Source organism: Cavia porcellus, unplaced genomic scaffold (genome assembly GCF_034190915.1).
Source record: "Cavia porcellus strain 051 isolate PalLab524CR breed Dunkin Hartley unplaced genomic scaffold, mCavPor4.1 scaffold_1, whole genome shotgun sequence".
NCBI lineage: Eukaryota > Metazoa > Chordata > Mammalia > Rodentia > Caviidae > Cavia > Cavia porcellus.
In genome coordinates this window covers 47,521,188-47,534,188 of record NW_026947484.1, presented here as the reverse complement: position 1 = coordinate 47,534,188, position 13,001 = coordinate 47,521,188, and the positions used below count along the sequence as shown (strand labels likewise).

At 37.0% G+C, this 13,001-nt stretch overlaps 1 protein-coding gene and 1 non-coding gene across 3 annotated transcripts; both read left to right on the top strand.

The window, feature by feature from the left end:
* Positions 1–33: 33 nt before the first annotated feature.
* On the top strand, positions 34–12,379 carry Gnpnat1 (glucosamine-phosphate N-acetyltransferase 1). 2 transcript variants are annotated; one of them, XM_003471750.5, is made up of 6 exons: positions 34–286; positions 5,699–5,866; positions 6,927–6,989; positions 8,632–8,759; positions 9,836–9,897; positions 10,995–12,379. In XM_003471750.5, the coding sequence occupies exons 2-6, from the start codon at positions 5,713–5,715 to the stop codon at positions 11,140–11,142; spliced, it is 555 nt and encodes a 184-aa protein (XP_003471798.1). In that variant the 5' UTR covers positions 34–286; positions 5,699–5,712; the 3' UTR covers positions 11,143–12,379. The 2 variants fall into 2 exon arrangements, with proteins under 2 accessions (XP_003471798.1, XP_063103845.1); XM_063247775.1 differs by lacking the exon at positions 34–286 and adding an exon at positions 535–709.
* LOC111757381 (5S ribosomal RNA) lies at positions 6,419–6,537 on the top strand. The gene has a single exon (XR_002791744.1). It is a non-coding gene; the product is annotated as a 5S ribosomal RNA (ribosomal RNA).
* Positions 12,380–13,001: the final 622 nt, after the last annotated feature.

The following is a 13,001-nucleotide window of genomic DNA, read 5'->3' as shown; positions in this document are numbered from 1 at the left end:
CCTTCGGCCCCCTTCGGACCGCCCCGTGACCTCCAGGGCCCCGCCCCGCGGCCCAGAGCTCTGAGTCCGGGGGTGCCGCGTCGCCCTGCGTGAGGGGCAGGGGCGGGGGCGGGGTGCAGGCGTTGGCCCTGCCACGTCTGGGCCTGGGTTCCCCGCTGTGGCGCTGGCGGGGCAGGAGGTGGGGCAGGCGCTGAAGCCGGATCCGGATGCGGATCCGGTACTCTGCGGCCCCGGGGTATAGAATTCGACGCACCTGGCGGGAGCGCAGACTGCCGCGGCTCTGCGGGTGAGGAGTGCCAGGGTACCGGGGAGCCGGGGGACGGGGAAGCCGGGGGCCAGGGAACCGGGATTAGGGGACCGGGGAGCCGGGAAGCCGAAGTCGGTCTGGGCCGTTCGGGCACACGTGGGGGGAGAACGCAGCCTGGACGCTGCGCAGACGAGACGGGCAGCTGGTCAACCAGGCGGGCTGAGTTGTAGGCGGTGGGACGGGCCCGAGCCGGCCCAGGCCCGGCCGCCCCAGCTCTCGGCTCCTGGCCGTTGGGAGCGCGGAGGACACGAGCGGCTTCTGCTCCAGAGGCTGCTCCCTACCTGCCTGGCTCAGCCTCCGGGGAGCTAGGGACATCCTTTGTCTAGGCGCGGGGCTTCTGTCCCCAGAGACTCCGAGCACGGGTTTCTGTTGCAGTAGCTGGTGTCCAAGTGAAAGTCCAAGGTAGAGTGAACGCAGGCCGACGGGAGGCGTTTCGGGAGTGGGTCCGGGAGCCGTTTAGCTGTTTCAGGCAGGATTGAGGCTGAACGGGGGAGCCAGAGCCACCTGTCGTGGCCCAGGATGTAAAGATTTGCGTCTTGTAGATTCTTTCATTGCGAAGCGCCAGTTGCAAAGGCGAGGTCGGAGGAGTCCGGTCCCCGCTCACTCATTTGCAGTGTGTGTAACCTTGAAGTTAGTCTTGGCGATTCCAGCACCTGAGCTGCCTCTTCAGTACACTGGGAATAACGTCTGAATGAAAGGTCTAGGAAGCTATCAGGAAATACTTGCGAGAATCTGTGCAAGTGCATAATTTCATCATGAATGAGACGTTCTTGAGATTCAAAATGTTAGGCAAATTGTTTTGTCATATAATTAAGAGAAAAATTCTGATGTCTCGAACAGCACAAATGTTCCCTTCTCCTCTTCATCATATACTGAAGACGCCCCCCGGGGAGGTGTATGGTAACATAGATTTGATCTTAGATCATGTTTTTAAATTTGTGTATCGACTTTGTAAATCTTTGTCTCCAGTGTCTACTTTTGCTTCAGCTGCGTTCTAGAAGCAGTTCCTTCCCATTTGTATTATCTGATATAAAAACTGAAAAACTGAGTTGTTGAAATGTATTTAAAAATTCAAGTGGAAACCTCTCAGTACTAGTAAAAATGAGTTTGGTGAATAGTTTTTGTGATGTAACTTGTGGCACTGTGGGAATCTTTTTCCCTTGATTTCCTGAAATGTGGCCTAGATAAGTCTTATATCATTTGTTATTCATTCACTAGGCATTTATTGGGCTAGGGTGAGGCAATATATTGGTCTTGTGAATGTAGGCTAATTAACCAGTTTTAGCAGTTAAACAGAAGAGGTCCTTGAGGATTATTACAGAAGAGTTAGGGTTGCTTTTGAAGAGAAAAGGGATTTTTTTATTAGTTCACATAACTAAACTTCAAGTGTAGGAATGGTACAAAAAAATAAAAAGTCTTAAAATCATCAAAGGTTTTTTTTTTTTTTTTTTAAATCTCCACGACAGTTTCTGTAATTACAATTAGGTTTTGGATACAGCTGACTCCATAAATCACATTTCACGGCTTCCTGATAGAAAGATGGAGATCTTTCTCTTTTGGCCTATTTTGTAAATCTTATTAGAAGAGTCTTGGCTCCGTAGATCACTGAGTTCATGGTTGTGCACCCTGATCAGTCTGTTTGTAGCTAGTGTCAGAACTGATTTGACTCTGACTGCTGGAAAGCTGGGTTAGGTAATGTCGTTTTGTTTACTGTTCCTTCTCCCTCCTTTAGTATGGTTCTTTATAAATAAGTATACTTTCCAATTGATTGACTTTAGACATGGTTAGTTGACCAATGGATGAAGGTAAAAATGGTAGCTTGTGCCAGCTGTAAATGGAAGTTTGAAAGGGTCTTTGTTTTTTGTTTATCTCTTGAGCTTCTGACCTTTGCTAAGAGTGATTTTTCTCAAGGATCCTGGCTTCTCCAGCATGGGTTGTTCACTGGTTTAAAGCCTACTACCAAGGAAAAAGAGAAAGTAGCATAGCATAGGTCCAGGCATACAGGAAAAAGGACAGCCTTTTGATGCCTTCCCTGGGTGGGCTGCTGTCCAGGAACTTTGTGTGTTGAGCTATCTGGAAGCTCCATGGTTTCCTTTTTTCTTTTCTTTTTTTTTTTTTTTTTAAATCTTTTTGAGCTCTGCAGGTCAGGCTGGCCTTGGGCTCACTTTGTAGCCCAGGCTGGGCTTGAATTTACAGTGATCCTCCTTCCTTAGCCTCCCAAATGCTGTGAGCCACCACACCTGGCTCCAAAGTTTACTTTTTAAATTAACCTACTTTATGATGAGACTGTGATAGTAACGATGAGATTGTATTTCAGGCAACTGTTACAACTTTGATGAAATTTCCTAGTTTTGCAGTATCTGGGACACCTTAAGAAGCTAAAATAGTATTACTTTTGCAAAGCAAATAAAATTGTCTATTTAGTTCTTTTTAATGTGTTTTGGAAATCTGGTATCAAATCACATCTTGTTTTATGTTTACCTAGCATGTTAGTTCAACAACAGCAAAGTTACTAACTGAGGACAGAATGACAATTATGGTTTTGTAGAATAACGGATAAAGTACATTTTAACATTAATTTCTGGTATTCTGATTAATGGATTCTTATTTCTATCCAGAATGCTTTCATCATGCTATTTTTGACAAAGCTAAAATTCTTATTTTGCAAGTGTATGTTCTAAAGTGCTGTCTTGGTTAAATTTTCAACTCTTACACAGTAAGTAGGGAATTCGTCTAAACTAGTACATTTTTGGTGGGATAGTTTAGCAGAGTCTGAACTCATTCTGGCTAGGTATATTTTTGTCCAAAAATCATTAAAGAATGTCAGATTACCAGCAGCAGAGTATTTAATCTGAGCAAGGAGGACCGGGGCCCTGTAGAGATCCAGCACCTGTGAAGCATACCCTGCCACCTTCCTCTGAATTCTAACTCTTCCTCCTAGCACTGGAACCTACAGCAAATATGCTTGGAAAAATGGGGATAAAAATCATAACTGTCTTTCACAGTGTTTGAAAGAATTAACAACTATAATGTACTCCACAAATGTTAGGGGACTACTGATTTTTATAATCATTTGTAAACTAGGACCAGCTAGTTAAAGAAAAGCTCAGGAAAACATTTAAAATTAATTAAAATCTTTCTAATGCTGATTCTTCTTCTGTATACTTCTCCCTACTCATATGAAAATTACTAAACTTAGAGTATCTTCAGGCTATGTTTTATTGTAAGCTGTAGCAACTTTATAAGAAAAAGACATTAACCTTAAATTTCATTAATGTTCATCATCAAATAAGAATAAAAATGTTTAGGGTGTTGCCTTAAGAAATTTAAAATTCAATATTTTTTGTTTCAGCATTTAATATATATTTTATTGATTGTCTGCATACTTGAAAAACAATGTTGTTTCCCCTTTTTCACATGAGATTACAATTGAACCCTCAGGGGTTCAGTTATCAAAGACAAACATTAAAATTCATGCCCAAAAATTAACCTACAAGAGTTTAGAATGGTTAGTAAGCTTGTTTACTTAATACAAGTGATTATTTGAATCATCACAATTCATATCTTTTCTTCAATAATTTTTGTCTTAGGAATAGTGTTATAATTTGATCTGAAACCTTTGTGAGGAAAAAAACAAAACTAACCTCTCAGCATTGTACATACCAAGTGACATTTTTATTCTTTCTTTTCCAAAAATACTAACTTTTGGCTTAACAGAAACATAATGAATGTCATATGTTTGTAGTCCCTGTACCCTGCCTGGTGCCTGATTAATGAGTTAACACTTATAAAGCTAATTTTGAATTTATTGCTAAGTAGAATATATCTTGTTAAGTATTCTCAGTGTGCCAGGTACCACTAAGTACTGGTGTGTATATGGGAACTTCTTTCCCTCCTAATAATTTCATGTCTACTTTGTAAATGAGGAAACTAAGACTTTAATACTTCAATTACTTTAAGATCACACAATTGACATTTGTATAACAGGCCTAATTCCAAAGCTCATGCTTTTTCTATGCCAGGGTTTATTGGCTCTATTTTGTAACCTTGGGCAAGTTTCTTGGCATCTCTGCCTTCATTTCTTTACTTACTAAAATGCAGATATCCACACACTTACCCTGAAGGATTATTGAAGTAAGTGAACTAGTAATATGTAAAGTTCTTTAAACCATGCCTGGCACATAGAAGGTGAGCAAGGATTATATCAAGCTACTTCCCCAAACCTGTACTGTCCCGTAGCATTCCATTGTACAGTTATAGGGGGTTGCACAGACAGAATTGTGGGGGGTAAAACAGGGTTTTGCTATGTAGTTTAGGCTGGTTTGATGTTGTGAAGACCCTGTTGTCTCAGCCTTCCATGTTCTGAGATTACAGGCCTGCAGAACCATGCCCAGCTCAGAGGCAAAAATTTGATCTACTTTTAGGGAAAATTTAAGAATATTTGCCCTAAAGTATGTCATAACTTAAGAAATAGGGAACATCTGGGAGTTAGTTTGTGGGAAAGTTAGTCTTTGAAACATAACAATTTCTATATATAGGGATACAAATTAAAATTGGAGGTTCAGTCTTCTGATTGTTGGGAAAGCTGTTTTCTTCTCACTATGTGATTTACCCCATTTTATGCTTTGTAAAATTGTTCATCTCTTCTACTGTGATATGTATTATTTAGGCTTAGTTTTCCAAGGCCATTAGTGAGAACCTCTCCATTTCTGAATGTTTATGAAGGGGGGAAATACCATAATTGGTTATTTTCAGTAGCACAAAAAACACTAGTTCGTGTGTGTGTGTGTGTGTGTGTGTGTAAGTATAAGAGACAGAGACTTGGGCCTGGGGATTTAGCTCAGAGGCATAAGCGCCTGCCTTGTAAGCAGGCAGTCGTGAGTTCAATCCCCGATACCAATAAAAAGGAAAAAAGACAAAAAAAAAAAAAAAAAAAAAAAAAAAAGAGACAGGAACTTGCTTTGTAGTTGGGCTATCCTAGAACTTACTATGTAGCCCAGGTTGGCCTCAAACTCATGATCCTCCTGCCTCTCAGCCTCTTGAAGGCAGCTGTCTTTGAGTTGCCTAGATGCTTAGAAATCCTGCTATGGAAACAAAATCCAGTGTTTAGTTCGTCATAGCTAAGACCAGCCATTTCTATGGACAGTTTTTTGAGACTGTTAAAGAATGCTTCTTTTTTTTTTTTTTTTTTTGTCTTTTTCCTTTTTATCGGTACCAGGGATCGAACTCACGACTGCCTGCTTGCAAGGCAGGCGCTTATGCCGCTGAGCTAAATCCCCAGCCCCCAGAATGCTTCTAATTGTATTAATGTATTAAGAAATTAATGTTCTCATCAGTCATAATAATTTTTTAATTAAATAAAATGCCTTAACACATAAAATTTTCTTTTAGACCTTACTGGAAAGATGAAACCTGATGAAACACCTATGTTTGACCCAAGTCTACTCAGAGAAGTGGACTGGAGCCAGAATACAGCTACGTTTTCTCCAGCCATTTCTCCAGCACATCCTGGAGAGGGCTTGGTTTTGAGGCCTCTTTGTACTGCTGACTTAAACAGAGGTATGGACTCACTTAATTTCCTATAAAAATTATTAAATTAGTTCTGTATTTTCTCCATAAACATTAAAACATAATTTTAAAAAATATTTCTTGGAGAAAGACTCCTCATAAACAGAGGTAAAGGTGTCATGTGTTAGAATCTTCCTTTAGAAGCTGAATGGAAATGAGAATGGAGATAATTTTCCTTAGTTAAATTCAAACTACATTCAAACTACTATGTATTTCTTTAATAACATCTAAATTCTCCATCATAATTCCCCTAAACTGTGGTAATTAATAGTAAAGTTTCTCAGATTTTTTTCATTTGGGTGAGAAATCTGAAGAAACTAATTTTGTTCTTTGTTTCTTTGTTGTTTGTTTTGTTTTTTGATCCAGAGTCTCATTGTCTCATTGTTATGTATGGGTTTGGGTTGGTCTTGAATCATAGTAAGAATCTTATGTTGTTGTTGTTTAAGACAGGATCTCATCATGTAGTCTAGGCTGGCCCTGATCCTTCTACCTCATTCTCCCCCAGAGAGATTACAATATTCTGGAATTACAATAATTTGCCATGTCTACGGCCATACCACCCTGAACGCGCCCGATCTCGTCTGATCTCGGAAGCTAAGCAGGGTCGGGCCTGGTTAGTACTTGGATGGGAGACCGCCTGGGAATACCGGGTGCTGTAGGCTTAAAAAAAAAAAAAAAAACAAAAAAAACAATAATTTGCCATAACTCCCTGCCACAGTGAGAATCTTTTACTTTAAACCAAATCACATATTTGGGAAAACTTGGCCTTCTTATATTTGAACTGAACACAAATTACACTGGAAAGAAAAATGTATGTGCTAGCTCTATAAATCTGGATATTAAGGTTTACACTATCCCAAAAATCTTATTAAGCAGGCAATATTGGTGAATTTTATAATCCTTTGTTACAGTGATTACAGAAAACAGGGTTCAGCTAATTTTGTTGAAACAGTAACTTTCAGTAGTCCCACCAGCTAAGGTAATACTGCTTTACAATGGATCTCCCCTTTGCTTTTCTTGTCATGTCTTGTAATTTCTTTTTCAAAACTAGGTTTTTTTAAGGTACTGGGTCAGTTGACAGAGACTGGAGTTGTCAGCCCTGAACAGTTTATGAGTAAGTATTATACAATTTTCTTAAAGAAAAAAGATTTTTTGTTTAGAACTTTGTTCAGTGCCTGTTTGTGTTTTTATTCAAGTTACTGGCAATTTTTCAGGTAACAGGGTTTCTTTTATAAATGATTAACATGACTGAGTTGTCTCAGAATCCAAATGCAGTAATTACTTTGTTTTGCAAAATAACCTATTTTTATATATTTTTTGAGTAAGGTGTAGGGGCAGCTCTAGGTATTTTTGTTTTTCTTACAGTATTTCCTATGTGGTTACAGAAATATCCTTACCAAATTAAAAATGCAAGAGTATATGTTCTATTTTTTAAAAAGTATACATTCTAACTTTATTTCTTTTGTTCTTAGTTTGAATTGTAAAGGTAGCACGTATCTTGGAGTTAGTCTACCCACTCCCTTGAGATGTGAGAAAAGTGGGTATCCAGAGATTTAGGGTCTTACCCAAGATCATAGCTGGTTACTGCTAAGGAAAAGTCTAGAAGCTTCTCAACTTTATCCAGTGTTCAGATAATACAGCTTTTTTCTAAACCCTCCTAAGAAGGAAAACTGTCATTCTCGGATTTTCACTCTTCATTTTCCTTTACTAAGTTTACTATTTCTACTTTAGACCCCTATCTAGACTGCAATGACAATTTGGTATTGTAGACTGCAATGACAATTTGGTTTTTAACTCAATTTCCCTTTGCATGCATAATAGATTAGATGAGAAAAGATGTTTTTTTCAGACATACAAGTACTAAAAATTATCTGATGGGGAGAGTATCTCTGCTCCTATGTGACTTTGGAAAATTACTTGAAAGTGAAGTCATTTTTCGCCTGCTATGTAAGGTGCTTTCAAAGCAAATGAAGTGATGTGTGTTTTTAAAAGAGCCAGTGTGTAATTATGAAACACTTGAAATCACAAAGAGAAAACTGAAAAACTGTTTTGTCAAAATATTTAGAAACTTAAGAATTATGGAGTACACTGTTTTGGGTTTTTTTGGTACCAGGGATCAAATTCACAGCCTCATGCTTACCAGGCAAGCACATGAGCCGCAGAACTAAATCCCGGTCCTTTTTATTCTTTTTTTTTTTTTTTTTTGTCTTTTTCATTTTTATCAGTACCGGGGATCGAACTCACAACCGCCTGCTTGCAAGGCAGGTGCTTATGCCGCTGAGCTAAATCCCCCAACCCCGCTTTTTATTCTTTTTGAGACAAGGCTTCACTACAAATTTCAGGCTGGCTTTGACTCACAGCGATTCTCCTTTGTCAGCCTCCTGAGACAGATTATATAGGCTTGTACCACTATGCCCAGCTAAGTGTGCTTCTTAAAATTTGCGTATCTGTTGGGTGTAAAGGTTAAACAAATGAAGCTATTGAAGTTTTAATTAGTGATAGAAATGGCAAAACGTGTAATTCATTTGTATTGTAAATGCTGTTCATCTAGATTAGCTTAGTCTTTGTTAACAAATTAAATATATGGATTGCAGTCCAATTAATACTAATTTAGCTATTTTAATTCATTTTAGATTAATATTTTTAGAAATGGAAAGTAAATTGGTACGGTAGTTCTAAAAATGAACTAGTGCCTATTTCTGATACCTAAGAAGATAGAATATTTATAGTATAATACTTTGTTTTCTAATTTGTAGAGTCTTTTGAACATATGAAGAAATCAGGGGATTACTATGTTCTAGTTGTGGAAGATGTGACTCTCGGACAGATTGTAGCTACAGCAACTCTGATAATCGAACACAAATTCATCCATTCCTGTGCTAAGGTATATATATGCTCACATTAATGCCTGTGTGTAAAATGAATAGGTAATCTCGAGGACCCTGAATTCCCATTAGATAACATCGGTTTTTGTCATTGTTTTATATGATTCTTAGAAATCTCTCTTTTTTTTTTTTTTTGTCTTTTTCCTTTTTATCTGTACCGGGGATCGAACTCACAACCGCCTGCTTGCAAGGCTGGTGCTTATGCTGCTGAGCTAAATCCCCAGCCCCTAGAAATCTCTTCTTACCACGCATTTTCCTGGTGTATTTCTCAGAGCTGCCAAAGGAAGAATAGTAGTGTGTGAATTGTTTGCTGAGCTGGTTCTGCAAAGGTGTCAGATTTGGTACAGTCATTGAAAACCAAGTAGTCTGTAAGAGTTTAGAATCCCTCATTTCTTCAGAAACAGAACTTTATACTTTTGAGTATATTACATTTGTACAGATTTCTATCAGTCTCCAAGTGGTAAAGATCATGTAATACTATATCATAATTGCATTCTAGTTGTGACACTTAAAATACTTGTTTTGTAATAGCCTTTCAGTTCTCATAAACTCACATGAAATAGTAAAAATAAAAACTCCCTACGTAATCAAAGAAAAGTTGGAGCAAACCAGGAAGACCACAGTTCAAAGCCAACATGGGCAACTTAGGAAGACACTGTTTCGGTGTAAACAGTGAAAAGGGTGGGTAGCTCAGAGATTTCGTTCAATCCCCTGTGAACACAGGAACACTTGGCTGTATTCTGTCGTTTATAAATTCTGATGGAGTTACGGGGTTTCTGCACTAGGAAAAGAGAAATCTTACTTGGCTATTTAAAATAAATTGCTACTATGCAAAGAGTACATTGAGGAATGTTCTGTTTGTGACAAGACTACACTTAGATGTGGATTCTGAGTTTGTACTTAGGGAGGTTTGGTAATACAGCCAAAAACTGTATTAACCACATTGATTCCTCTATGATAATAAAAAACAGGTTTTGAATTCTTTATAAAGTTCACATTTACAAAATATTTATCAGTAAATTCTTGCCAACTATCACAAAAATATACTCCTTTAAACACTTGTAAATATTTTCAGAGAGGAAGAGTAGAAGATGTTGTGGTTAGTGATGAATGCAGAGGAAAGCAGCTTGGCAAACTGTAAGTAAGCAGAAATAAGGTAACCCTGTGTACTGTTCTGGTTAGCTTCTTGTTTTTCTGTTTGAAGTTATTTTTAAGCTTCACTAAGTATGAATTCATTCTCATACTGTAGCTTGGGCTGAATTTAGTGAAGAAACAAAGTGGCAGTGTATAGTTTTACCTCAGTTTGAGAACAGAAAAATATACACCATTACCAACAACGACATCTTAAAACTTTTAGTATTTTCATAGTAGTGGGAAACAGACTTGAGAATGTTGCAGATGTGCCAATTCCTCTGTTGTATTTTAAGTGAAAAAAATGTTCAACTGTTGTAAATTGCACAGATTTATTGTCTATTTTATCTCTTTAGTTTTAAGAAATCTACTTAGTAAATTTTAAGTACCAGATTCTAATCTTAGGTATCTGAAATGTTATGAGTGAAGAAAACAGACTGATTTCTATTCTTGTCCATTTAACTCAGTCATAACATTTATAATTTAATTAAAAACTTTAGGATTTAAACCTTTTAGTCTGCTCAAATATGAGAAAACCTTTCAGGAAAATTTTCTGAAACTTTTATTTTATCCCCTACAGGACTTCACATTTTTATTTAGGGTTTTGATTCAAGAATTTGTATATTCTCCTTGGCTTTGTGTCCAACCTTGAGTTATATTTAGGCAAACCTTGAATTAATCTAATCCATATTCTTCATGAATGTTAAAGTACCTTTAAAACAATTAAAGAACAAAGCTTTTATGTACCCATTTTATGTGAGAATGTTCAGATCTTGGTTTGAACAGATTTAGAACAAAGATCTTTAATAATTTTGGCCATATTTTTATACAGGTTGATAAGACTTCATTGTTAACAAAAAATCTTAATTTTCAAAAGGTTTTAGACTGACCTTAAAATTTGTCCTACTTATTAATAGTATTAAAGAATATTTGAGACTAAAATGATTTATAATTTTAATATTTCAGTGAACACATTGATACAGAGCAGGATCTAAACTATTTCTAATAAAAATCAAAGGTTTTTCTCATACAACATTTTAGTGAATTAATTCATGTTTTGGAATAATAAATGCCTTTTCCGTACTTTTTTTTTTAAATTTCAGGTTATTATCAACCCTTACTTTGTTAAGCAAGAAACTGAACTGTTATAAGATTACTCTTGAATGTCTACCACAAAATGTTGGTTTCTATAAAAAGTTTGGATATACAGTATCTGAAGAAAACTACATGTGCCGGAGGTTTCTAAACTAACTCTCCTAAGAGAATTAACAGAGCTGACGTTGCTGCCACCCAATGGCCTCCATGAACACAGCGGAGAAACCCAATGTAATATCCCAAGTATAATGATATTTAGATTACCTTGGGCTGGAGGGATATGCTGAGTTTAGATTATAAATAAATATGGTAAAGGGGATGATTTTTAACCAAATGAATATATTTTTAACTTGAATCTTTTCTTGCTTTGTATTTTTCTAAAGGTCGGCTTAATTTCTTGGTAGTGAGTATGAATAGTAAGGAGCAATGCTGCTCATTTTTTTAAAAAAAACTGACTAAGGCTGTTTCTTACCATATTCATAAAACATACACTTGTGGGTATCATTTCTCACATATTAATTATAGGGTATCGAATCAAATATAGTGCATCTAACATTTGCTGATCCTAATACTGGCAAACAACTTATCAGCCTTTTAAGGAATTATGAAGCTGATAGGATTCAGAGTAAAACAAATGTTTTATTTACCAAAAATTTACATAGTTCTACGTAAAGTGCTACCTATATTATCTGTGAAATAATATTCATTAGAATTATCTAAGAGTGAATTTAAGGGTCATAACAGGTATTTTTTTACGTGACTTAGCAACTCTTGGCATATGTACTTCTACCTTTTTTTAAAATGGGCACTGAAACCTTGCTTTTGGTTAATGTTTTTGTGAAACATGGATTATGTAATTGGTGGAATATTTAAAATTGTTTGGCATTGCATTTGTCACGTCCTTAAAATGTTGATAGCTTTTTCTATTTATTTTAATTATTTTTTTAAGGAATTAAGATACTTTATTAATGGTTCTAATCTTTTGCATTCCATGTTACATTAAACTGTTCATATGAATGACATCTGTTAGAATCTTGGCTGTACTTTGAGTCTCCTATTCAAGTCTGATTTCACAGCATCTTAAGTTTTGTATACTCTTTGTAAAACAAACTTGGAAAGGAAGAACTGGCTACTTCTCATTTCTTAAGTTGAACCACTTCAACTGGATTTTGGATTTTACTAAAAGTTGTTAGTTGAAGTTGACTTTTCAGAACAGTAGAAATCCTTGACTGGTAGGGGGTATATTACTGACCTACACAGATGAGTGCCTAGTGAAATCAACAAAGTGCTGTTGTTTCAGAAGTCCTATAATCTTGGGCATCAATTTCATTAAGTAAATTCTGGTAATTAAAAGCCATGTTAATAAGCATAGTAAAAAGGCTTTAAAAGGTAATGCTGTGTTGTGTTTCTTATAACTGAACTATTTGAGGTAAAATTACCTATAGGTTAGCATGGTAATGCTCCATTCACAAATGCTTTTCTTTGCAGACAGTTTGGTTCACAAACAAAACCATCTGGTAATGTTTTGCTTCCATTTGCAAACTCTGCACTGGGTGATGAACATGACCATCTTCTCGCAAATACTGCAGCAACAGTCCCCAAAATTATAAAACAAATTAAGCTCGTAAATTGAGGGATCCCTATATTTCAATAAATCCACTTGAATTTTTTCTTAAATCTTTACTCTCTCCCCGTAGAAAGGTTACAAATAAGATTTAGTATATAAGTTTGTGCTGAGGAAAACTAATCTTTGGTTTTTAATTAGCAGATGAGTTTATTTCTGAGCCACATTTTAAGTAAACTTGAGCATGAAAAAACTGCATCAGACATGAACTATATCCACATCTCTGAGCATTTTCTTTCTTTTTTTTTTGGTGCTGGGGCTCATGACCTTGTGCCTGCCAGACAAGTGCTTATGCCACTGAGCTAAACCCCCAGCCCCCACTGTTTGCTTCTGAAAGGTGCAATTCGCCAGGGATGGTAGCACACACCTGTAATCCCAGCACTTGGAAGCT